Genomic DNA, 23,425 nt, shown 5'->3' on the forward strand with positions numbered 1-23,425 from the left:
CGCCGGGCCAGCGGAAGGAGCGGCCGGTGGGTCCCGCACAGGCGTTGGCTCCGGCCGGCGGAAGTGACGTGAAGGGGCGGAAGCGGCGGCGCCATGGAGCTGAGCGAGATGCTGTACAACAAGTCCGAGTACATCGAGACGGTGCGGCCGGGATCGGGCCCCGAGGCGGCAGGGATCAGGCCCCGGCGTCGCGTGGATCGGGGCCGGCGTAGGGATCGGCCCCCGGAGGAGGGCGGGGCAGGGAGCAGGGCCAGGATCGGCCCCGAGGCGGCAGGGATCAGGCCCCGGGGTGGGGGGAGGGATCGGGCCCCCGAGCAGGGGCCGTGTGCGGTGGGCGCTACTGAGCGCGGCTGTTCTCACCCCGCAGGCGTCCGGCAACAAGGTGAGCCGACAGTCCGTGCTGTGCGGGAGCCAGAACATCGTGCTGAACGGGAAGGTGGGTGGCGCCATGGCCCCAGCGCGCGGGCGGGCATCGCCTGCCTCTCTGGCTGCCTCTTCCCGGCAGCGGTGCCTGCCCCCCGTGGCACTGGAGCTGCTTGGCCCCTGCCCCGGCGAGTGCCGCACGTCTGTCAGAGGCGCTGCGGGGGGGCAGGGAGCTGCAGAGCTCACAACGGGTCCAGCTCCCGCCCGAGGCAGGATCAGCCCTGTCCATCCAGCCCAGGCACATCCAGCATCGAAACTCTTCGCAAGATGCCTGTTGGCCCTGACAGCACCAGACCTCACACCCAGACCTGCCACCGCCTGGGGAGCTGGGACCACCAGCGTCCTGCTCCTATACCCGTTGTTAACGTGGAGATTCCAGGGAGGGGCCATGTCCCTGCCACGGAGGAAGGCAAACCCCGCTCCCTCCAGTCCTCACCAGTCTGGCCAGGGGGTCGTGTACACCAGCCATGTGCCACCGTGAGCAGGGACATCCATTCGCCTCCAGCTGTACAGAGCCATGTCCATAATCGTGATGCATAAGATTCATCGAGTGCATCACAGGAGCACCCAGCTGATGAGCACCATGGTGTTGCCTCTTTGCTCGTCCCCAGGAGGGGAGGACTTGTAGCTAGTTTAGACCAGGTGTGTTTGAGTCCCCGTGTACGGGATTGCTGCACCCGCCATGCCCTGTCTGTGCAAGGCGCTTAGTCTTTCTTTCCCTCAGCTTTGCAACTGGTAGAGTAGAGATGAGAATCGCTCCCTGTGTGCAGGAGTCTTGAGGCTTCTATCATCTGTGTTGATACATTCACGAAAGAAGCTTTAAAAGTGCAGCTGCATTTTCTGTTCTTATGCATGCACTTTGTGGGATGTGGCCACAGTTTGCTCGCTGTAGGGAGCACAAGTGGGATAGCGGTGACAAAGTTGGGTGTTCCTTTCCCTAGAGGGAGCTTGGCAGATCTCAGCTTGGCCCCGTATAACTTTCACTCATTTGGGTGTTTCTCTCTCCATCCCGCCCAGACCATAGTCATGAACGACTGCATTATTCGTGGTGATCTGGCCAATGTCCGGGTTGGACGACACTGCGTGGTAAAAAGCCGAAGCGTCATTAGACCACCCTTCAAGAAGTTCAGCAAGGGGTAAGAGAATCTGCTCCACCTGTGAGACGGGTGTCAAACACCAAGATAAATTTATAAGTGTGGGTCTTGATGAGGCCTGACTTCAGGGGACCCTTTTTCCCTTGCCACAGCTCTGCAACTAACTCCTTTTAAATCGGCATTTTCTCCTCTTCCCATCTCTGCTTTATGAGTTAATAACTTCCTGTCGAACTGGAGCATGGAAATGCGGCTCTAATAACGAGGTGAAGTTGCAAGTTGCTTCAAGTGAACCGCTAACAATTCTAAATACAGACATGGTCCATTGCCCTGCATGTAAATCTGATAGGAAAACTAGATCTGTCTTCTGAGTCTGCGTACCAAGTTCATTCAAAATACCTCATCGCAGACATTAAGCATATACCACTAGATGGCCCCTTGGAGGTTGGCAAGAACATTCTTCTGCTGCTTCTTGCTGTCTTCGCTTTATTCTCCCTTCTGCTTCTTACTAGGGCTTCCGATTTTCAAAGCTGGAGTTGGCAGCCAGCCCAAACCACGCAATTCAGATTGAAAGTGGGAAGCTGGGACTTCGTGCTATTAAGATTCTGCTCTCCTTTGGATGTTAACAGTAAAATGCAGTATTCAGAAGATACTTTCTAGTGGAGTATGAGATACCAATAACAGAACTGTTTAGGCCCATTGTGTGTTATGAGCGTCAAAGTTTGTCACTGCCCTAAGGAGTTCATGGTCTCCTGGGGCGATATCTGAAAGAAGTTGGTACTTGAGATTACCTCATTCAGGCATAGCTAGTTCTGTAAGAGTGGGGCCAACCCTTTTGGCAGGCATGCTGCAAATCAGCATGCCGGATCTGCTGCTCTGCCTTCTCCCTGGCAGATCTGCTCTGCTTTCTGCTCCCTGCCCTATCTCTGGTTGTGCTCTCTGTCTCTTCCCTGATCTGTCGTGTGCCACGTTCAGAGGCTGCCGATGCCACTTGTGACACCTGTGGCACACACCTTCTCTGCACTGACCTGGGTTTAGTATTAGTCGAGCCCTTGTGAAGGAGGACAGCAAATCCATGAAGCGTTCCACAGGCAGGGAAAATACCAGTATTTCAACATCTAGAAGATCATTAGAAATAAAGACACTGACACGTCAGCACTCCCTGGCCTGGCTGGCACTGCTGGCTCGTAGTCTGGTTGGGCTTGTTCTTGTGTATCCTTCCTCCTCCCTGCACAAGCCCCTAATAATAATTGATTAAAGAAGATTATCAGCTGGCTGATTTTGCAGACCTGCCTGGAAATCCCAAGGAAGTAACAGCAGGAAATGTCCAATCTCTGGCCAAATACGCCTTGGCTTCACGCTTGCCCTTGGCTGTTTGTTGTGACAGGGACAGTTCATGGCATACCTGTGGGTCTAATGCTGTTGTGGATTATGTGTGTGCTGCAGAGCCTGAGCAAATAACCCCCTTTCTCTCCCCAGCGTTGCTTTCTTCCCTCTCCACATTGGGGATCACGTCTTCATAGAAGAAGACTGCGTTGTCAACGCTGCCCAAATTGGTTCCTATGTTCACATAGGCAAGAACTGTGTCATTGTAAGTACCTTTGCTCAGTCTTGTCTTTATACCTATCATGTGCTATTAAGGATGTGTTCTTCCTTCTCTTGCTGTCCTAGCACGCCAAGGAAATTCCCGTCCTTGTTTAAACATGAATGTTTATTTAGGCTTGTGGTTTCTATCCAGTAGTGTAGGCTCTGATCCATCTTACCAAAGAGAACCTGTGTTGCTGTGGGCAGTCATCACCTTGTTCACATTGTCCTCAGTAGCTCTCCCTTTGTTCTGCCTCTTGGAGCATAACAGTTCTCTGGGGCAGGGATTATGCTGTTATATTTGGAAATGCCATCTAATGGGAGTGCACTCTCGTGCGGGTATCGCTACATGCCTTAGGCTTCTGGGGGCAATGAAAGATGGAGCTCAGTGTGAGGAGCCTGCTGGACTGCTGCCTGTCTCCCATTTACCTGGGTGTCTCTTCTGCTCTGTAACAGAGCTTGGGTTGATTGCTCTGCTGAGCCCAGCGTTAGCGTAGAACACAGCATTTGCAGTTGGCTGTTAAATAACTGGTGCTGGCTGGTTCCTTAAAGGTCCCTGGCTATTATCATAGTGACATTCTCCTTGCCTGAGAGTCGCTCTTTCCTTTGCGGCTGTGAGGGAGAGAACTTAATGCCTGACTGCGCTGGGCTCTGTTCCAAGGCAGCCAGCCAGCCAGAGGGCTTTGAGCAACCTCTGCCTGACATCGCACTATTCGTGCTCAGGAAGGCTACATGCAGCAGAGCCCTGTTGCCTTGCATGCCCTGCACAGGGAGTGAGGGGCAGCCTGGGGAAGTGGAAGCATGTGGCACAAAGTAAACCCCACTGGGAAAGTGGAAATGAGTTGGAAAAACCCAGTGGCCCCTTTAAAAGGCTTCCTGAGGGCCAGTAAAAGCAGGATGCTGGGAACTGATTTTTTTTCCCCTTGTTGCTCTTTGTCTCTGGGGCAGTGGTAGTTCATAAAAGGGGGATATGAAAGGCCCTTTAAGACCTGCAAGTTCAGTGCCTGGGCAGGCAGCCACTTAGCACTTCTTCTGCTCGGGAACAAAGCCTACTTCTGCATCATCTGGCTTATCCCCCTTAGGGACTCAGGGTTCTTCCAGTTTCCTCTCTCCAAGAAGAGCTGGTGCCAGGCAGGTAAGGCCCCACAGCCTACATGTTTCTCATTTGTAGAGGACCGCTGTTTTGGAGACATCTCTCTGTTTTGCAAATCACACAGCTGGAAGACTTCAGAAAAGACCGAAGAAAAACGTGGCTTGAATTGGGAGACTCAGCAGGTTCCCCTCTGCCTGTGATGAGGGGCCAAGTAATGATGGATTACAACTGGCTTTCTGTATTGGTTAGCAGATTGTCATTGAGATTAAAGTGCAGCTTGTTATAGCATTGGAATAAATGTATGCAGCATTACTTGCTAATCATTTCAGGGTGATTGCCAAGGATTCTTGACTATTGTGACTCTTAGAAGGGTAAAGTTCTGAGTTACATTAAACATTTGGAGTCTAATCACCACGGCTTGTTTGACAGACGTGCCCGTTCCCTTTGCAAATGCTGCATTTGTACAAGGTGAGATGCGTAGTGTTTCCTGAAAATGGCTGTTTATCTTGGGGCTTTGCCTCATTCTTTTAGCTGTGTGAGAACAGTTGGGTTATCAGCAAGCCAGGAATTGCTGCTGTCTGAGTATCCAGGGGGAGAGATGTTCACTGAGGAACTACTGAAGCGGGGACTCTGCATGGATAATGCAATACAGTCGAGGCTATTTCTTACTTAAATGGAGACTGTCTTGCTCTGTGACTGTGCGATTACAGTTATCAGAGCTCACTTGCCTGAGTGTATGTGTTGATATGCAAATTCCTCCTGTGCACTAGCGATGAACAAAAGAGACTTTCCACAAGAAATCAAAAAGTGTTCACATTCAAGGCAGTTACTGAGAACTGCTGAACATGACTATCTCAGTAAACGTGGCCAGCAACTGCATTTGCTGTTGCAGCAAATTCTTTGCACCAGGCTATCCCCAGGAAGCCAAATGCAGCATCTCACCTGTGGAACGCGGCTGGTTTTTGTGGCCAGCCCCCTCCTTGCTCAAGTGCAGGAAAGGAAAAGGGAAGGATATGAACTGTTACACATGTGCCAGGTAGCTGGGGTGCCAGGTGGGGCAGCCTGGTTGAACTGGCTCTGCCAATAGAACTAAAGCAGCTTAAGCCCCCATGTATGAGTGCAGGTTTATTCATATAAAACAAGTCTAGCTCATTTTGCATCCCCAGCTTGAAACAAGCCAAGCTGCTCTAAGGCATGTGGATCAGGGCAAAGCAGCATCTGCCTTTGAACTCCTGCTGGCATTGTGGCTGCTAAAAGGCCACCCCCTTCACTCACCATGTGGCTGCTATAACTCATGCTGTGCAAACCAAACCCAGGAGGTCAGAGCTGAGAGCAGAACTGGGGCTGCAGGCAGGCATCTGGTTTCTTTCAAGCAGCTGATCACAGGCAGCTGAGTGGCCTGGGGTACATCCCACTGGCAAAATGCATGTCTTGGTCTATGTGCCCATGTCTTTTGGTCTTTGTTTTAGGGGCGACGGTGTGTTCTGAAAGACTGTTGCAAAATCCTAGACGACACTGTGCTACCCCCTGAGACGGTGGTGCCACCTTTCACGGTCTTCTCAGGCTGCCCAGGTATGCTCCACTTCATGTTACTTTGCCAATACATTTAGCTGGTTTATATGCTGACTTCAAGGTGCAGATTGGCATGGAGACGGCTGCTGTTTGCACTGCACTCCAACATTTTAAGGAGCAGCCCTGGCTCTTGTGGCTTGCTGCCTCAGGTACCACTGGGACTTGTAGTTTGGTTTAGGGGAACAACTGAACTGATGTGTGTGCAATGTTCTTGGTCTGTGTCTGCTGGGACTGTTCTGCCTCATGGGATCCCTTTCAGTTGGGCTGTTCAGCATCCTGGACTCAGCAGGCAGCTGCGCCCTGGCACATAGAGCACTCTCCTCTCCAGTGCGCTCTGGATTTTTACAGCTGCAAAGAGGGTTGCTAGGTCGCTGGGCGCAGGCTGCATAGTTGGTGCACAGCCATTCCTGTCAGGGTGAGCTTGCGGACTTGGAAGGGGAGTGGGACTTGCTGCTCAGGGCACTCACAAGCCATCCGATAGACCCGTTGGTCTTCCAGGGTTAGATGGACCAGCAGTTCATCAGGGTTGGAGTGTTGGTCTAATCCTGAGTGAAAGAAGGGTTTGCTTTGCTTATGCTGCTGCAGGAGCACAAAGGCACAGCGGCTACTGCCTGTGTTTACCCTGGTACCGCGTCCTTCTGTTTATACCCTAAGTCTGTGTGGTCTAGATCTGCTCATCTGTGCTGCAGGAGGTCTCCATAAACCAGTTGCACTTGTGCCTGGCCTTTCCAGCAGTGCTGTGATACTGCAACTTCTGTTCCCTTGTCAGCTTTCTCCTGAGGGAGGGAGAGCAACCGAGACCCCTGCTTCTCTGGGCTAAGTGCCTGCTGTTACAGGCCCTAGCTGGGGGTGACGGCCTGACACCCATCTAACAATGTGGGAGGGGAATCTGTGCCACCGAACTGATTTACGTGAGTGAGAATTCCCCATCAGCTCATTCAGTTTTGCTGTTGACCTTGCAAGTAGATGCTAGCAGAGCAGTGAGTGGAACGCTGCATGACACCTCCATCTCAGCGCCTTCCGCAAGAACCCTCATCCTTTCACTCTGTTTGGTTTTTCAGGGCTCTTCTCTGGAGAACTCCCAGAATGCACCCAGGAGCTCATGATTGATGTTACAAAGAGCTATTACCAGAAGTTCTTGCCACTTACTCAGGTCTAGTAGCCTATTTACCACATTTCCCAGCAGTAAAAACCCTAGAGATCGCTTAGGGGGACAGAAGAGATGGTGTTCAGTGAGCCAAAGGCAGAACCTCTGCTATTGAGAGCAGGGCTACAGGCCTAGCAAGCAGTCCCTTGTGAAAAGTTGCTGTCACGTTGTCTAAACTTTGCGTGTTCATTCAAATGTATTCATTCTACACCGTCCGAATGGTGCCATTAAATGTTCTGGGACCTGGGGGGCTGTTACAGCTCCCTGCAGATCAGCACAGCCTGCTGCAGTGAAGCAGCGAGGTAAAAATAACTTCCGGCCAAAGCAAATCGTGCACATCTGTTTTCAGTCCACAAGCCCATGGGCATGTCCACGCGGCAGCTAGAAACAACCTCCGTCCTAGAGCTGAAATGCCACGTGGCCAGCATGTTCATAAGGGCCAGCTAGAGGGGACTCTGCCCCCAGGGCAGTGTTACTAAGCTGCTAACATGTAGTTTGAGGTGGATGCCCTCCTCTCTCATCTCCCTGTTGACCCACTGTTTTCCCTGTCTCTTCTTCACTAGGAGTAGGATATCCTTTACCTCCTTTAGATGGCTTCCGAGCTTTTTGTAGACTTGCTTCCCTGTTTCCTTCCCCCATGGGCCCGTGGGCAGAGACTGCCTGAAGGGGCACTTGTCACCTCTTATTCTGTGTATAGATGTCTTCCTCATATGCCATCTCCTGTGGGGCTTCTGAGGCTAGGCTAGGTTACCTATAGCAGACACCTGTGCTTTCACCTGAGCATCACAGGCCTTTGAAGGAGGCAGGTGGAATCATGGGGAGAGAGTGGATTAAAACCAGCAGTGGCCAAGAGCACACTTGTGTGCTGGCAGAGTCCACTGAAGCTTCCCCCCGTGCTCTAGAGCCCCAAGATACTTTTCAGATGCAGCTGATGCACGAAGACCTGTTCCTGTTGTGTCGGCTGCTGGGTCATCTCCCACCCAGGGGTCATGCCCCTGCCAAGAATGCGCTACCCGCTCCTAGCAGATTGCATTGAAGCTTGAGGTCCCTTCCTTACTCCATGTCATGTTTAGAAGTGGGGCTTCTGCGTGTTGTGCTCTGACTGGGGAGCTGGAGTGCAGATGAGTAGCATAGCAGGCATATGGCTGACACTATCAGGAACAGGCCTCCAGCTGTTCTCTAGCATGTAGGGCTCAGATACACATTAACTAGCTACTAGCTATACAAATACTGAAGCGTGTAGTAATGACTGTTAATCTGATGTAAAGCTGTTGTCGGCTTTGTTTGTATTTTTACTGTACATAAATTAAAAGCCTCTTACATGGGCCAAATGACTTGAAAGTTGGCACTTTCCAAATCCAAAGGCTCTGAAAGTAGAGCATGGTTCCTGTGATGGCCATGGGCATGTTTTCCCATTCTTCTTGTTCAGTGAAAGGCTTCCTTGATATTTCCAAGCATTTAGCATCAGTACATAAAAAAGCAAAGCTCTTCTGTCTCCAGAAGCAGAATCCCCTGTGCCTGGCGTCCAGTTGACCTACATGCTGGGTCACAGGAAAACACAATTCCAGGACCACGGGCAGGAAACTGCTGTGCTGTGCTGTGCTGTGCTGTGCTGTGCTGTGCGGTGCACAAGCTCTCCTCTCACCCACCTTTATGGGGAACGGCCACCATAAATGCCATCAGCCCTAAGTGGGTGGAGCGTGGCATTGGGCAAACAGTTGCACAAAGGCAAAAACCTGCCACCTTTGTCAGGTAGTGATTATTAATCCCCTATCCTGGCCCAAAGAGGTGTCTTAAAGCAAATCCGAGTTCCCTGGACCACATAGGTTTGACTTTACGTTAGGGCAGAAGTGACAGGGTCGGAGTATTGGAATCCATTGGCTTTTCTAGCACTACGTGTCCGTGCCAGGTCTCAAACAGACCTCAAGTCTGATGTCAGTTCTTGGTTTAAGCCCGGTTCCAGTGTGGCCATTTTAACACTCCCCTCCTACGCTGGCCTCTGCTTAAGGAATCCTGTCGGACTAGGTCTGGAGTCAAAAGTAGATGAGAGCTTCAGTAGCTTTACTGTGCAATTCTCCTCTGTTCCCTGAGTGTCCTTGTGTGGGCTCAGTGTGATGGAAGTGTGCCTTGGCCAGGGCCTGCTCCTTTTTTCCCCCCTGAGCAGAGCTAGTACCGTGTCACAGCTGTTCCTTGCACATGTACCGAGGACACAGTGTCCTACTGCCTTTCTGCTGAAAGGATTAGTTCCTCCCCTGCTCTCTCTAATGCCCTGTCTGGGGAGACCCTGTGGCTGCCAAGCTGAGGGTTGTAGGAGGCCTCCCAAGATCACACACCTGGGCAGGTAGGCTATTGAGAGTGCCTGCCAATTAAATGTTGAGCAGCTGGAGAAGCATCTTGAGTCGCCTTGCAAAGTTGCATCTGTGCTATCAGCACTCTCCAACCCTCCGAGGTGGCTCTCCATGAGCAAGAGGAGGCAGCAGGAGGGGCCCATCTGTGCTGTGTCACCATGGTGTCACTTCACTTTCAACCCCACGTAGCACCTTTCACAAGGATGGCTTAGCTAGTGACTCCATTGGAGCAGCCTGGGGTCAGGGGGAGGGAGGCAGAACAAGCACAGGGTGACCCATTGGCAAGTGGGAGCTGTGGCTGTGGGGGTACCTGGGGATCATGGCCAATAGCTGTTTCAATAAGCTACAAGGACTGCCGTGGGCACCTGAACGGAGCGGTGTGGAGCTGCAGTGTGTGGGCGCAGCCAGCCAGCTGGGGCTCGCACTTGCAGGGCTGCTTCTGTGCTTCTCGGTACGGGCACGGAGCCAGCACACCTCTGCCTCCAGTGAAATCTGTTTTGTTGTCTTTAAGGTGGCCTCGGCCAGGGTCTGAGCCCGAGTCAGCTGTGAAGACCTCTCACCCAACACTTAAAATCCCTTAGTTTGGCCATTTTAACCTGCATCCTTCGAAGTGTGGCTGTCCCAGGCTCGTCTCCACATCTCTGCCTGCTGGCTGGGATGACAGCATGTCGCTGGGTTGCTGCCTGCCTCGCCAGCCCTTGGGAAGTGGTAGTTTCCTGACATCTACATTTAGCCTCTCATGGTTCAAAGAGGTTTTGCTGCCTAGATTTGGAGCACAAGGTAGCCGTGGAGCAGGCTGGCTTTGAGCACGAGGAGGACTGTGCTGTATGGGGTAGGGGGACTCTAGTTCCTTGAAGCTGATGAGTTGTTTAAACCACAATAAGCCCTCCTGCCCCTGTCGCTCCATGGGCTAGAACAGCCCAGCCCTGTTGCAGATGGGAGAGGGCTGCTGGCCGCATGCTGCCATGCTGGTGGGGAACAATTAACATGATAAGCAGCACTTGGGACCACAACCAAGCATGGGCTTTAGGAAGCTGCCTCTCCCAGCTGCTGTGACCAGGGTCCCCCGCGGGCCCCAACAGTTGATTTCCTTTCATTTTACTAATTCCGGCTCCGTGCTGCGTGTAACTGCTGGCTGTTTGCAGGGCCACGTGGAGCACGGGAAGGGATCGGGACTCCCAGGAATATTGCTGGGAGTTGTCTCTGCTTTGTCAGGAGCAGAGCTCCCCAGGACAGGTCAGTGTAGCAGTTTGCCACTGGTGCAATGGCAGTGCCCTGCAGGCCCTGCTGCCTGCCCCCCGCCCCACCTGTTGTGTGAGCCCTGAACTTTTAAGCCCCTTCTAGAAAGATCAGCAGCAATAGCACAAGCTATCAGCCAGCTGCGGTGTGGCTAAACTGAGCTATGTGTCTCGGGGAAGGCTCAGCTAGCTGCATGCCCAGGTGCAGAACATGCTGGCTTGAACTGCTCTGTCCCCTTCATGCTGCTGGGAATGAACAAGACGAGCTTAATGTGGAAAGCAAAGCCCGCAAGGCCTGTTTGTAAACTAACCCGGCAGGCAGAGCTGGTGCTGGACCCCACCACCTCTATTTAAAGTTCATGCGGGGGGTTCCCGGGAGCAGAATTCCCAGGAAGCCAGGGGCTGGGCAGGGGCGCGGGGGTGTCGCCACCTGTCCCAGCCCTGCCCACAGGCCTGCTTCCTGCTCGCTGTGACTGGGGAGAGAAGAGCCCCATACCATCCCTTGGTACGGATGGTGGAGCACAAGTGTCCCCTTCAGCCTGCTGCAGCAAGCCGGCCTCTGGGCCTGGTACCCACAGCTATGGGGCACTAAGAAGGGCATGGTATCAGCCTCCAGCCAGGCCATGCAAAGACCAGCTGATGGGTGTTGGAAGCCGCCCAGCTCAGGGCACACGTGCCTGTGATGAAAGCAGAGGCTTGCGGAGTCTGCCTCATGTTCAGGCAGCGTCTATCCTCCACCCCCAACACTGGGTCAAGCAGGGCGAGACTGCACGGTGGCACTGGACAGCAGAATAAAATGGGCCAGTCTGAATTACATGGTACAAAAGAACATGACTGTTAAACTGTCCTAATGGCCAGAACCCTTCCTACCCAGAGCGCCAGCAGCATTGGTCCCCATCACCGTGCTGGGTCTTGAATTAAGTGAACAACACGGAAACCCCATCCATGCTCCAGTCCATGAGGGAGACCCCTGATACAGCACGACAAAGCACATGTGGCCAGTGAGAGCAATGGGACCAGATCCCTGTTCAGTCCACATCTGCTGCAGCACTCAGCCACAGAACACCACAAGAAATGGGGGGACCGGGGGGGTGAATCTCCAACATGTCAGGTGCTCGTGCTGGGCAGAGCTGAGGCGCTTATCCCTCAGCAGAACATGCGTTTGCTGTGGGGCAAGTGTGTGCATCTGGGCAGGCCCTACGGGGCAGCTGACGCACACTCTTGATGGCATACTTAGGAGGCATGCTTGCTGCCCTTGCGGGGATGTGTTCACGCTTCTGTACCCAAAGGCTCTGGCTAAGATTGCATGTGGAGAATCGCCCTCCAAAGGTGCAGCAGCATACGGCACTCCCCCCAGGGTAACCATTCGGCACCTACCGTCCCTGTGGATATAACTTGTCCCCCAGCTCCCGGATCAGGCGTGACACTTGTACCCAGCACTATGGGCACATCCAGTGCTGCCTCGAGCAATCCTGTATGTTCTGAGTAATGTGGCACCTGTGTTCTCACCTGCGTATCCTCTTTGTCCAGAGCCGTGTGCATGCCGGCAGCATTTGTGTACGTGCCTGTGTGCTTTCCCGAACGTTGCCTGGAACACAAATAAACCGGTCAGACGAGAACTCCTCTGAAGGACTGGCTGCTGTGTTCTCGGAAAACCCGTCCAGCCCCCAACACTCGTGCACAGCCAGACTCGCTCTACCAGTGGGATCGATGCCTCTATTCCACCAGAAGGCAGCGTAGCTTTGCACCTTGGAGATAAACTGCAGTGCATGTGTATACATGCATGTGTACAGACTAACCAAAGTGTGTGCACGTATGTGTGTACCTGCATGCTCCACCGGGCCTCTTGCAGCCATCACCAAGCAGGCAAGGGCCTCAATCTAGCGTATGCTGCCCTGTGCAAGCTGTTGAGACCCAGGAGAGCTTTGGTCCACAGCCCAGGGCAGAGGCAGGTGGCCATCCCTGCTGTGTCTTGTTGACCTCAGCCAGCTCCATTCCTTCCCTGTTTGCTGGAGGCCGAAGCAGCAGCTTCCTTCTGGGGAGGAATGGGACCTGCGTGACTTGTCTCAGGTGCCCTGGGACAGCATGAGCTGCTGGGCCTGGGCTCCCTCCCTGAAATGGCCGTAGCCCAGACTGGCCTGCATCTGAGGCCAGTCAACAGGTTTGGGAGATGTTCGGCCAGAGCAGAAAGACGCAAAGAGGGGCGCTTTGTGCCCGAAAGCTTGGGGAGCTTCTCCCCAGCTGTAGGACAGCATCCGATGCAGCAAGACAGCTGTCTGTGAAAGCTCACCCCTTTCTGAACAAGTTAGAGTCCAGGTGCCACCCTGCCCTACCTTCTGCCTGACTTCAGACTCTCCCAACCCCACCGTCGGTCCAGTGACCGCCACGGCTGCTCCTCTCCAGCCCCACGGAGCCAGCTGGTCATTCCCATCCAGGCTGCCCTACAAGTAGGAAATGCAGAGGAGCGGGAGGGCAGACACCTGGGAGCACGGTCGCCTGATCTGGGCAGGTTCTGCCCGTCAGAGCCCTGGCGTTCGCCTGTACTGGGGGTTTGTGCACACGCGGCGGGGTGCTCCACCTGGGAACAGGAGTGTCCAGCGGGGAGGGAGCTGGGTGCCAGACCTCTGTCAGTAGGTCACTAAGCTCATTAGGAGGTTTTGCTCCGTGGCTGCCAGGCTGGTGCCCCCACTGCTGCGGTGGGGAACGGAGAGCACGAGGCAGCAGGATCCCATAACGATGCCTTCACGCTCTGTGCCCGCTGTTCCCATGTGACCTCCCTTTGTGCTTTGTCCCGGGGCTGCCAGGCGGTGCCGAAGCCAGGCCGCTGCATTCATGCGAGCACTGCTTGCTTCTCACGCCCCGAGAGTGCCCGCAGAGGTAAACAGTGCTCAGCCACCGATCGCACACCCGCCCGGGGAGCCGGATGAGACAGGACATGCGGGCGAAGGGCAGGGACGTCCGTGCCCAGGGCAAATGCAGAAGGGTTTCTTTGTCGGTCTCCCTGGCTGCAGGACTTTCACAGCCCCTGCAGCTGCACCCAGTGTTGGTGTCCCCAGTGCAGGGGCCAGCATCCTTCCCCGCCATGGGAGCGTGCTAGCGGCAGCTTCTCACCCGTCTTCCCACCAGTGCTGCCTAATGGCGCTGGGGTTGGATGCACCCAGGCAGGTCTGGCGCTGTCACGGGGCCACAACGTGCTCCTCCTTGGGCCCCATGTCATCAGGAAGCAGAAGGCTCGGCCAGGCCTGGCTGCTCTGCAGGGTCTGATCTCATGTTATCGGCAACAGGGTGCCTGGCCCATCCAGGAGAGACCCATTCGCCCCTTGTTGCTCCAGCCCAGCCTGTGGCAGATGCAGCCTCATGGACGTGGCTCCCCACAAGAGCCAGCCTCCCGACGGGAGGGAGCAGGGGAGCTCCGGAGACAAGCACCCAACACACACTCAGCAGACACATTCCTCCGATCTGGACATGCCAGAGTGTGCACCCCCTTCCCTGCCGGAGCCGTCCAGTCCCCGGGGCTCGGGGCCAGGACTCCCACTATACATGCTCCAGGACAGGGCAGCGAACCCGCCTGCTTGGCAGACGATTCCTCCCTTGCTTTGCAGTGCCGCCGTCAGGATGCCTGACTGCTCCTTGGGCTGTCACTAGACACACTGGCCTGGGCTTGTTTCCATGAAGTAGAGGTCCCTGAGCTTTCTGTGCGGATCTGGGGTCCGGCCCTTGAGTCACGTCAGCTCTGGGAGTGATGTCTGCTGCCAGACTATCAAGTTCCTGAGTAATGATGACTGTACGTTTCCGCTCTGTGATGCATTTGTTTTGACTTCAACAGAAAGGCCCCTGGATAAAGCACCTGAACATTTCCAGCATGATAACTTCTGCCCTCATTATTCAATGTGTCAATATTGGTGCAATATTAGAAGCTGAAATTAAACCCTGTTGGGTTTATGTATTTGCACTGCATGATCCTTTCCACATTTGCTTTTCGGGGGCAGAAAGGCACAACGTTGGCAGGAAAAAGAAGTCGGGAGGAGCCCGGAGTTGTGGGAATACCGGGGAGATGCCAACGGGATGGGGGCTACTCCGGGCAGAGGCAGAGGCAGCGAACGGGGCATGACCGTCTCGCCTGTCCTGTCCCTGGCTCCGTCTGTGCGGTGCAGCCCTGGCACCAATCGCCGAGAGGTTGTGGAGTCTCTGGGACAGGAGGTTTTCCAGAGCAGGCTGCACACACGCAGGGCTGGGGCCGTTTAGACAGGGCTGGTGCTGTCTGGAGCAGGACTCGGGCAGCCCGGCTGCCTCTGCGGGTCAGCCTCTGGGGAAAGGCCCTGTCCCTGGTCTGGGGCCCTATGCGTGCCCCCTGCTCCAGCTCCGAGTGGTGCCGTCTCCCTCCCCGACAGCCTCCATGAACCCCTGCCCAGAAACCGAAGCTGCAAGGTCTCCTCAGGCCTCGTAAGCTGCTCAGGAGTAACTGAGGTCTCCGACACCAGCTGGGAGCAGAGGAGAGACATTAACATGCATGTCCTTGCCTCCTTTACCAAAAATAAGCCAGCTTGCCCTGGGCACATCACGGACGCAGCAGCCGTTCATCCATGAGACTTTCACCTCATCAGGGCTCAGCATCTCCTGCGGGTGCCTGAGCAGGACAGGAGGCACCCCCGGGCAGCCCGCAGGGGTCAGACGCATCCCTCCCTGGAGCACCCTGCACCGCCAGGCACTGCAGCTCCTGGCGCCTGGGGCCCAGCGTTCAGAGGTGAACTGGGGCCGCAGCACAAGTCCTTGCCACCGTGGCCTCTGATGCCCTGTGAAGCGCTGGCTGGTACCGGGGAGGTTTAGCTACATCACGCTCCGGGCAGACGGCTTAGGCTCAGTGCTGGGGGGTGGGAAGAGGCAGAACAGGGAGAGGTGAAACCCGAGCTCCGGTGGGAACCCACATGGATGGGGCAGCCTCCGCCTGGGGGGTTATCTGTCCCTGCGGGAAGGACGCAGGAGGCACCTGCATGTTCCCGGGGCCTCGGCGGGCTGCAGGGAGTCAGCCAGGGAGCGGCAGCTGAAGCAGGGGAGAAAGGTGCAGTCCAGGCAGCGCTGCGTCTTTCCTAAACTTGCCTGTTCCTTCTGTGAGGGGGCACCCAGCACAGACCACTTGTCTACAGACCATCGCTCCTTTCCCATGGCCAGACATCAAAGCAATGGACGGGCCTCAGCTCTTCCTCTTACAAACACCGGCGGGTAGCAGCACTGCAGCCATTTGGGGGAATTTTGGGTACCATGGGAGTGCATCAAAAGCCACTTCATGGCAAACAGAGGGAGAAACAGCACGACCTGCACAACAGGACGTGTCAGAGCAAACTGCAGGCCACATGCAGACGCCCTCGCCAGGGCCCGCGTTGGGCAAGACGGCTCTCCTTTGAAGTTGAACTTGGCAAAACTGGGAAGGGCAGGGTCTAGCCCCGAAGGGATCGCTCTCGCTCTGTGCTGGGGAGCAGCAGAGGGACGAGGAAGGCGCAGGGGCACCTCTCCCTTGTCTCAGGATGGTGGTGGCTGCTTTAATCCATCTCTAAGACCTCCGCAATGAGCTCTGCTGGGAGTTGCATGGGCAACAGCTGGGCAGCAAACAAGGTGCTGTTTTAATTGCCCACAATAAAGACACTGGTGAAAATGACCATGAATGCCCGTATTGTGAAATGCCGCATGCTAGAGCTCCCACACCTAGTCTGTACACAGTCCTGAGCAGGAGCTTGAGTCCATTAGTCTTTGTCGCTCAAGGCACACACACAATAAAAGTCCAAGATAAACACATGTGAAGCCACACACAGCACGCAGGAGCAACAGCAGGAATATCGCCAGCATCCTGCGCACCTCCCAAAAGCACGTTCAATGATAGTCTAAGCCCCCCTGGCCTAGCACGCAGCTTCGCAATGCAGTGCAGCAAAGCCCAGGCCCAGGCTCCCAGGATCACATCTCGTGTTTCAACACCACTAACAGTAATTTGCTGGCTGGCAGGTTTTGGAAACCCTGTATCCTCACGGGGTTGGACCCAGCCAACATCCCGAGACCCACCAGTGCGTGCACAACCAATGTAAGCAGCAGAGCTGCTCTCCTCGCCCTTGCGCAATGGGGCTGTGCACCGCACCGTCACCCACTTCCTACACGCAGCCCAGATGATAGGATCCCAGGAGAGCTGGGCTGCAGGGTCCTCCTGAGGTCACAACTAGTCCAGCCTCTTGCTCGAGAGATCACTCCTGACTACACCATCTCAGCCATGTGTCTGTCTAACCTGCTCCTTTCCCCCGGGAGATGGGAAGCAGCAACAGCAGAGCAGGCTCGTCTCGTAAAGCCTAGGAGTTGCAAACGCCTGCTCTGTTTGCGCAGGTTGAGGGAAGGAGGCTCCGCAGCCCTGTGCTGAAAGGCGTAGTGCACCTCCGGGGTCTGACGGGTTTACGTGCCTGTGGGGGGGTAGCTTGCACTGTCCTGGTGCCCATGGGGGCAGGTGAGGCTGAGGGGGCCAGAGAGCCAGGCCCTCGGGCACTCCGGGGTCATGGGAACCAGCGACCCGGTTCCCAGGACTCCTCAGTCCCTTTTGCTCAAGCACAGCTGGTGGGCGATGCAGCCCGGCTCCTCTTCCCCTGCCTTCACCAGCTGATCCTGCCATGCCGGCAGCCTTGCCATTCATCTCCACATGCTAAGGCCACATCATAGATTTCATAGACATCAGGGCTGGAAGGGACCTCGGGAGATCATCGAGTCCAGCCCCCTGCCCAAAGGTCAGGAAGTCAGCTGGGGTCATAGGATCCCAGCAAGATAAGCATCCAATTTACTCTTGAAGGTGTTCAATGTAGGTGCTTGAACCACCTCCGCTGGCAGGCTGTTCCAGACCTTGGGGGCTCGGACAGGAAAGAAATTCTTCCTTATGTCCAGCCTGAAACGGTCTTGCAGGAGTTTGTGACCGTTCGACCTCGTCATCCCTTGGGGCGCTCTGGTGAACAGACGTTCCCCCAGATCCTGGTGGTCACCCCTGAGAAACTTATAGGTGGCCACCAGATCACCCCTGAGTCTGCGCTTTTCCAGGCTAAAGAGTCCCATGGCTCTCAGCCTGTCATCGTAAGATCTGTTCTCCTGACCTCTGATCATGCGCGTGGCTCTCCTCTGGACTCTCTCAAGCTTCTCCACATCCTTTTTGAATTGTGGAGCCCAAAACTGGACGTAGTACTCCAGCTGCGGCCTCACCAAGGCCGAGTACAAGGGGAGAATGATGTCCCAGGATTTGCTCGAGAAGCATCTATGGATGCAAGCCAGCGTTTTGGTCGCTTTACTAGCCGCAGCATCGCATTGCAGGCTCATGTTCATCTTGTGGTCAATGATGACCCCCAAGTCTCTTTCTTCTGTTGACTGCCGAGCCTATAAGGGTGCTGCAGGTTTTGCATCATTTCTTTTTAAAGCTGCAAGGTAAATATTTGTGTGGGAACAAAGTGAGCTGGCAGCCCTGAGAACCAGAGCAAAACCCCTGCCAGCCAGATCTCCTTTGGCAAACCAGAGAGTCGGCGGGTGGCCTTCCCTGCCGAGAGATCCCAGTCCCCGCACAGCCTTCACGAAGCCCCGCTGCAAGGGAGACACCCGAAGAGGCTGCTGCGAAGCGCCCCATAAATGTGGGGGCAACCTCATGACGCCAGGGGTGGCTCTGATGAAAGAACAAGGTGCTGTGTTCGGTCTCTGAGGCCTGAGACAGGTGTGCGAGTTGTGCAAACCCAGCTACCAGGGAATCAGCTGCCCCAGTCAGAAGCTGCTGGTGCCCCTGTCCCAGGAGACAGTGGTTCCACCCATTTCAAGGACTTTCCTGCCAGGCCAACACCTAATTTTTAAGCTCATTTCCTTCGTCCCTTCCAGCCCTAATGTCTATGAAATCTTGAAAGCAGCCCCTTCCACCCTCTTTCCTGTACAGCAGGGCTGGAGGAGGTGGCATCTACCCCACGAGGCATGTCACAGCAGGGAAACACCGCGACAGGGCTCGGGTCAGACGGGGACAGACACTGCCCCAGCCAGCACCAGGGGCAGAGCCTTCTGTTGCGCCTGTTCAGGGACGGCCTGCCTGCCAGCTGACTCTTCATTATCGGGGTACACCCCGCAGCTGTGGCCTGGCTATTTGGAAGAATGTATTATTAGCAGTTATTAGTGCTAAGCATGTTTGCTGGGCTGGTAAACTTTGCTCCTACCCTCCCTGCCGGGGAGCGCTGTGCGCTGCTGGGTGGGCACCGCAGCTCCTAGCGCGCTCCATGGCTGATCACGGCTGCTCCTGTCCCAGAGCGGAGCTAGCCTCGGGTGCGAGATCTGAATCCAGATCACGGCAGACACCTAATCCTGCCTGCAGCAATCCTCCTGGTTAGTCGTGTGCAGCGTAACAAGCCTTTCCTTCGATCCCTTTTAAACTGGGCGCCTGGTAGTTTCCTCGAGCGTGGCCTCGTTCTAGTAAGGGCAGGAGGCAAAACAGAAGCCACCAGTCTTCTCTGTCCCGTCTGCAGGCCCACGACCAGAGACCCTCTCGGGGAAGCTTGGGGGCCTGATGTTCTCCTCGAGGCAGAGAGAAGCGGGGTAGAAGGGGTCACGTACCACAACCCGTTGCCTGAGGCAGGGTCCAGCCCTGACAAATCCATCGTCCAACCTCTCAGCAAAACTGTGATCGCTCCTGACAACACCTGCACCTGCCTGCAACATCCTGCTGCGGCAAAGCTTCTCCATGCGCACTGCAGACATCCCAGGGCTGGGCCGCGCCCCCACTGCCGAGGAGGGCCACGTCTGTACCAGTCTGACCACAGGGGAAAACTCCTCCTGACCCCAAACACTTCCTTCTTGCTGCCCTTCCGAGGTCTCTCCCTCGCCTCTTCTGCGCTGGTCTAAATAAAAACCGACCTTCAACCGCTCTCAGGGACCAGAGGCAGAGAGGGACGGAGCTACCACGAGACCTTGGAGGACGCGGCCCCGTCCACGTTTCCGCTCAACTCATCCTGCACGTTGTGTCACGGGTCCGTTCGCAGCCCATCCCCACGCCAAGGCCAGCTCTCCTCGGGCACGGTGCGAGAACAGGTTCGCCTTCTCGTTCCCTCCCACACAACCAGGCCGGGCGGGCAGGGGCAGGGGCAGGGGCAGGGGCAAGAGCCACGGACTGTACAGGTGAAGAAGGCAGCCAGGCCCTTGCAGGACTCATCCACACCTGCTTTCGCCTCGTACCAAGCTCCCACACCATCCCGCCGGCTGCGCAGACAGGTGCTGGGCTTTGACCACCACGTCACCTCCACAGCGTGGAAATGAGGGACCCGTGCTGACAGCCCTCGGCACAGAAGGGAAGGAGCCCAGGCTGTTCCCGGGAAGGGAAGCGGAGAGAGGGCAGTGCTTGAACCAGGGCAGGTGCTTCGTGTCCTGTGTGGGGGCCCTCCAGGGGGGAACGGTGCGCCCCAGTCACTCCCTGGTTCTCTGGAAACTGGGTTATAGGTAAATGCTCAGATGCAAATGATCCAAAGGCAGAAAATACCCTGAACGAGTGCCAGGGCTGCCCTGAACAAACTGCAACACAGCTGCCTCACCCTCTTGTTAAACACCGCAAGGCTTTTTCTGGGCTGCCCAAGCAAAACACTTGTGCCCAGGGCGTCGGGCCAACAGGTCCAAAACACAGGCGAGATGGTTCCTGGGGTGAGCAACCTGCAAAGGCCGCAGCTGCCCTGGGAGCCAACGCGCCCCGTGCTTGGCTTTCCCCAGACCTGTGAAGTGGCCTGAAAAGCCGAATGAGTAGCCTGAGAAACTGTTCAAAACAAAGGAGGTGGCGGGGCCAGGTGAGCTCCAGGGACCCTGTCCCTGGCGGGGCTACAGGACCACCCCCGGCCCCGCCAGTCAGGACCCTGCCCCACCCGGGCCAGCCCTTTGCTGGCGGAAGGGGTGCAACAACCAGGGCTTCTCCTTCCCCAGGGAGGTGGCACACCAGGGCTGCCAGTAAAGCGTCTTGCTCACAAACACGCGTTTCTTGCACCCACTGGGGACACGTCACCCCTGAGCCAGACACCAGAGCGCCCCGAGGGGCGACGAGGTCGAACGGTCACAAACTCCCGTGACCATTTCAGGAAGAACCTCTTCGCTGTCCGAGCCCCGAGGCCTGGAATAGCCTGCCACCGGCACCCACTTTGAACACTTCCAAGAGACATTTGGGTGTCTAACTTGCTATGACCCCAGCTGGCTTCCTGCCCCTGGGGCGGGGGCTGGACTCCATCTTCCCAGGCCCCTCCTAGCCTGAACGTCTGAAATCTATGACAGCAAGCTGACTCACTTGGTCTTCAGAGCAGGAGAAATGCCAGCAAGAGCCTGGCCCAGCCCCGTGTCAGCAGGACCCCGCTCCCGTGGCAGACCCGCCAGGGCGCAGCACGCAGCCCACAGCTGGGGTGTCATTCCTGTAGGGAGGGGGAATAAATAGCCCCAAGCAGGGAGAGAGAAAGTAGCCCACCTGCCTGTGTGCTGCACACCCGGGGCAGGCTGAGCGGGGCTGGAGCAGCCTGTCGGCAAGGGCTGCGCCGTCTGGGCCCCCGGGTGAGGGCTGGGCAAGGGCACACGAGCCAGGGCAGCCAGCGGCATCACGCGGGGAGGAGATTTGCTTTGCTGCCCTCTCCGGCCTCCTCTAGACCGTCCTTCCTCAGCCTTCTCCACCCCAGCGCCTGCTCGCCTCCTCTCCAGCCCCGGCCCTTGGCTGCTCTCTCCGGGCTGCGGCCAGGGCCCCCGTGGGGGTTTTAGGCTTGTAGCTTTTTTACACTTTTATGCTTTTAAGCTTTTAGCCGTCTAACGAACCGCCGGTAACACCGAGCCGGGAGGCGGATGAGGAACCCCTTCGCAGACGGTTCCCGCGGTGCCGGGTGCCGAGGCGGGACGGCGTGGGCCCCGGGGCAGTGCGGTCACACGGCCGCCGACCGCGACACACAGGCCCCCTCCCCGGGCGGGGTCTGCGGGAGGTTGGGAGGGACGAAGAGAGGGAAAGGAGCCGGGGGCTGCCCCGCACCAGGGACCCGCGGCAGGGGCAGCGGGCGCGCTCGCGGGGCGGGGCGGGGCGGGGCGGGGCGGGGCGCGGGGATAAAGCGGCGGCGGCGGCGGCGGCGGCGGGGCCGGGCGGGCGATGGGGCCGGCCCGCGGGACGCAGGCGGCGGCGGGGAGCGTGCGGCTGGCCGTGCTGGGCGCGGCGGGCGTGGGCAAGACGGCGCTGGTGCGGCGGCTGCTGCGCGGCTCCTTCGAGGCGCGGCACCGGCGCACGGTGGAGGAGCTGCACGTGCTGGAGCTGGAGCCGGAGCCGGGCCGGCGGCTGCGCCTCGAGATCCTGGACACGAGCGGCAGCTACAGCTTCCCGGCCATGCGGCGCCTCTGCCTGCGCCGCGCCGACGCCTTCGTGCTGGTCTACTCGCTGCGCGAGCCCGGCAGCTTCGGCGAGGTGCGGCGGCTGCGGGACGAGCTGCTGGCGGCGCGGCGGGGCGCGGCGCCCGTCGTCGTCGTGGCCAACAAGAGCGACGCGGAGGCGGCGGCGGCGGGCGAGGCGCTGGCCGCCGCCGTGCAGCGCGACTGGGGCTGGGCGCACGTGCGGGCCTCGGCGCGCCTGGGCCACGGGCTGCCCGCGCTGCTGCGGGAGCTGCTGCGCCACGCGCCGCCGCCCGCGCCCGCGCCCGCGCCGCCCCGGGGCCGCGGCTGCGCCGTCTGCTAGCGCGGGCTGCCCGGCACGGCGCTCGGACTCGGACTCGGACTCGGACTCGGACTCGCGAGCGGGCGGCGGGGCTCGGGAATAAAGTGTTGCACTGAGACCTGCCTGCGGGGCGCCTCTCCGTGCGGGGCTCCCCGCATCACGGGGCACCGCTGCCCGCGCACCCGGCCGGGGCTGTCGCTCTTCCAGCCAAAAACAGGCAGCGGCGCGGGCAGAGCCGCTCTCCCGGCCCCGGCCCCGGCCCCGGCGGGAGGCTGAGCGTGCCCGCCTATTGCCGGCGTCGCTGCTGGTTCCTTCTTCAGCGCTAACCCGCGCCCAAGAGCAGCTCGCTCTTTCCCAGCGGAGAGCGGGCGGGCGGCGGGCCTGGCAGGCGAGCGGCACTGCGGGGGGGCCCAGCCCCAAACCCCTTCTCTCTCCAGTCCACTGGATTTAGTTCTAGGTGTGGGGCTGGCAGGGGGCAGGGCAGGGCTGTGCTCAGGGTCTTTGGGACAGTGCCCCGGGGGCACGGATGGGAAGGAAGGCTGGGGTGGCCCAACAAGTGCTTTGCCCCATAATCCCACCCTCGTCTGGCCTTCGTTTAGGACTCTGTACCTGATGCGTGATATTATTTTACATGTTAATTATGGCTTTTAAGGAGAGGCTGAGGGAGCTGGGCTGGCTGAGTCTGCAGAAGAGAGGACCGAGGGGGACTGAACAGCAGCCGTCACCTCCCTGCCGGGGGGCTGCACAGAGGACGGAGCTGGGCTGGTCTCAGCGGGGGCAGATGACAGGACAAGGAGCAGTGGGCTCGGGCTCCAGCAAGGGAAGTTGAGGCTGGATATTAGGAAAAGGCTTTTTCGCTAGGAGGGTGGTGAAGCACTGGAGCGGCTCACCCCCGGAGGTGGTGGGGTCTCCGTCGTCTTTAAGCCCCGGCTGGACAAAGCCCCGGCTGGGACGATGGAGCTGGGGCTGGGCTGGATGTGGCCCCCTGAGCTCGCTCCCAGCCATAACTTCCCGTAGGCACAGCTGATGAAAGTCTCTCTCTTGAGGACGCGCCTTTCATCGTTTAGATTCGTTTTGAAAAAGGGACTGGGAATAGACGTGGCCCGGGGCCGCAGCCTCGTTGGCCCCCCCCCGGGCCCGAGAGCAAATCACGGGAGCAGTGCCCGCGGGGCGGGCGCGCACGGCCGCGCCTGTCTCTTTAAAAAGGGGCGGGGCGAGGCGAGGCGCTCCCATGGTGCCT

General features: G+C 57.4%; 2 protein-coding genes across 2 annotated transcripts; both read left to right on the top strand.

The window, feature by feature from the left end:
* Positions 1-7: 7 nt before the first annotated feature.
* DCTN5 (dynactin subunit 5) lies at positions 8-12,115 on the top strand. The gene is made up of 7 exons (XM_090024385.1): positions 8-141; positions 368-436; positions 1,441-1,559; positions 2,994-3,105; positions 5,661-5,763; positions 6,825-6,916; positions 9,770-12,115. The coding sequence occupies exons 1-7, from the start codon at positions 94-96 to the stop codon at positions 9,788-9,790; spliced, it is 564 nt and encodes a 187-aa protein (XP_089880511.1). The 5' UTR covers positions 8-93; the 3' UTR covers positions 9,791-12,115.
* A 9,491-nt stretch (positions 12,116-21,606) lies between these two features.
* On the top strand, positions 21,607-23,321 carry LOC149855179 (ras-related protein Rap-2a-like). Its single transcript, XM_090024384.1, has one exon. It carries the CDS (start codon positions 21,631-21,633, stop codon positions 22,204-22,206), a length of 576 nt encoding a protein of 191 aa, XP_089880510.1. The 5' UTR covers positions 21,607-21,630; the 3' UTR covers positions 22,207-23,321.
* Positions 23,322-23,425: the final 104 nt, after the last annotated feature.

This window comes from Crocodylus siamensis, chromosome 12, assembly GCF_052110815.1.
Source record: "Crocodylus siamensis isolate JL-2025a chromosome 12, ASM5211081v1, whole genome shotgun sequence".
NCBI classification, from domain to species: Eukaryota; Metazoa; Chordata; order Crocodylia; family Crocodylidae; genus Crocodylus; species Crocodylus siamensis.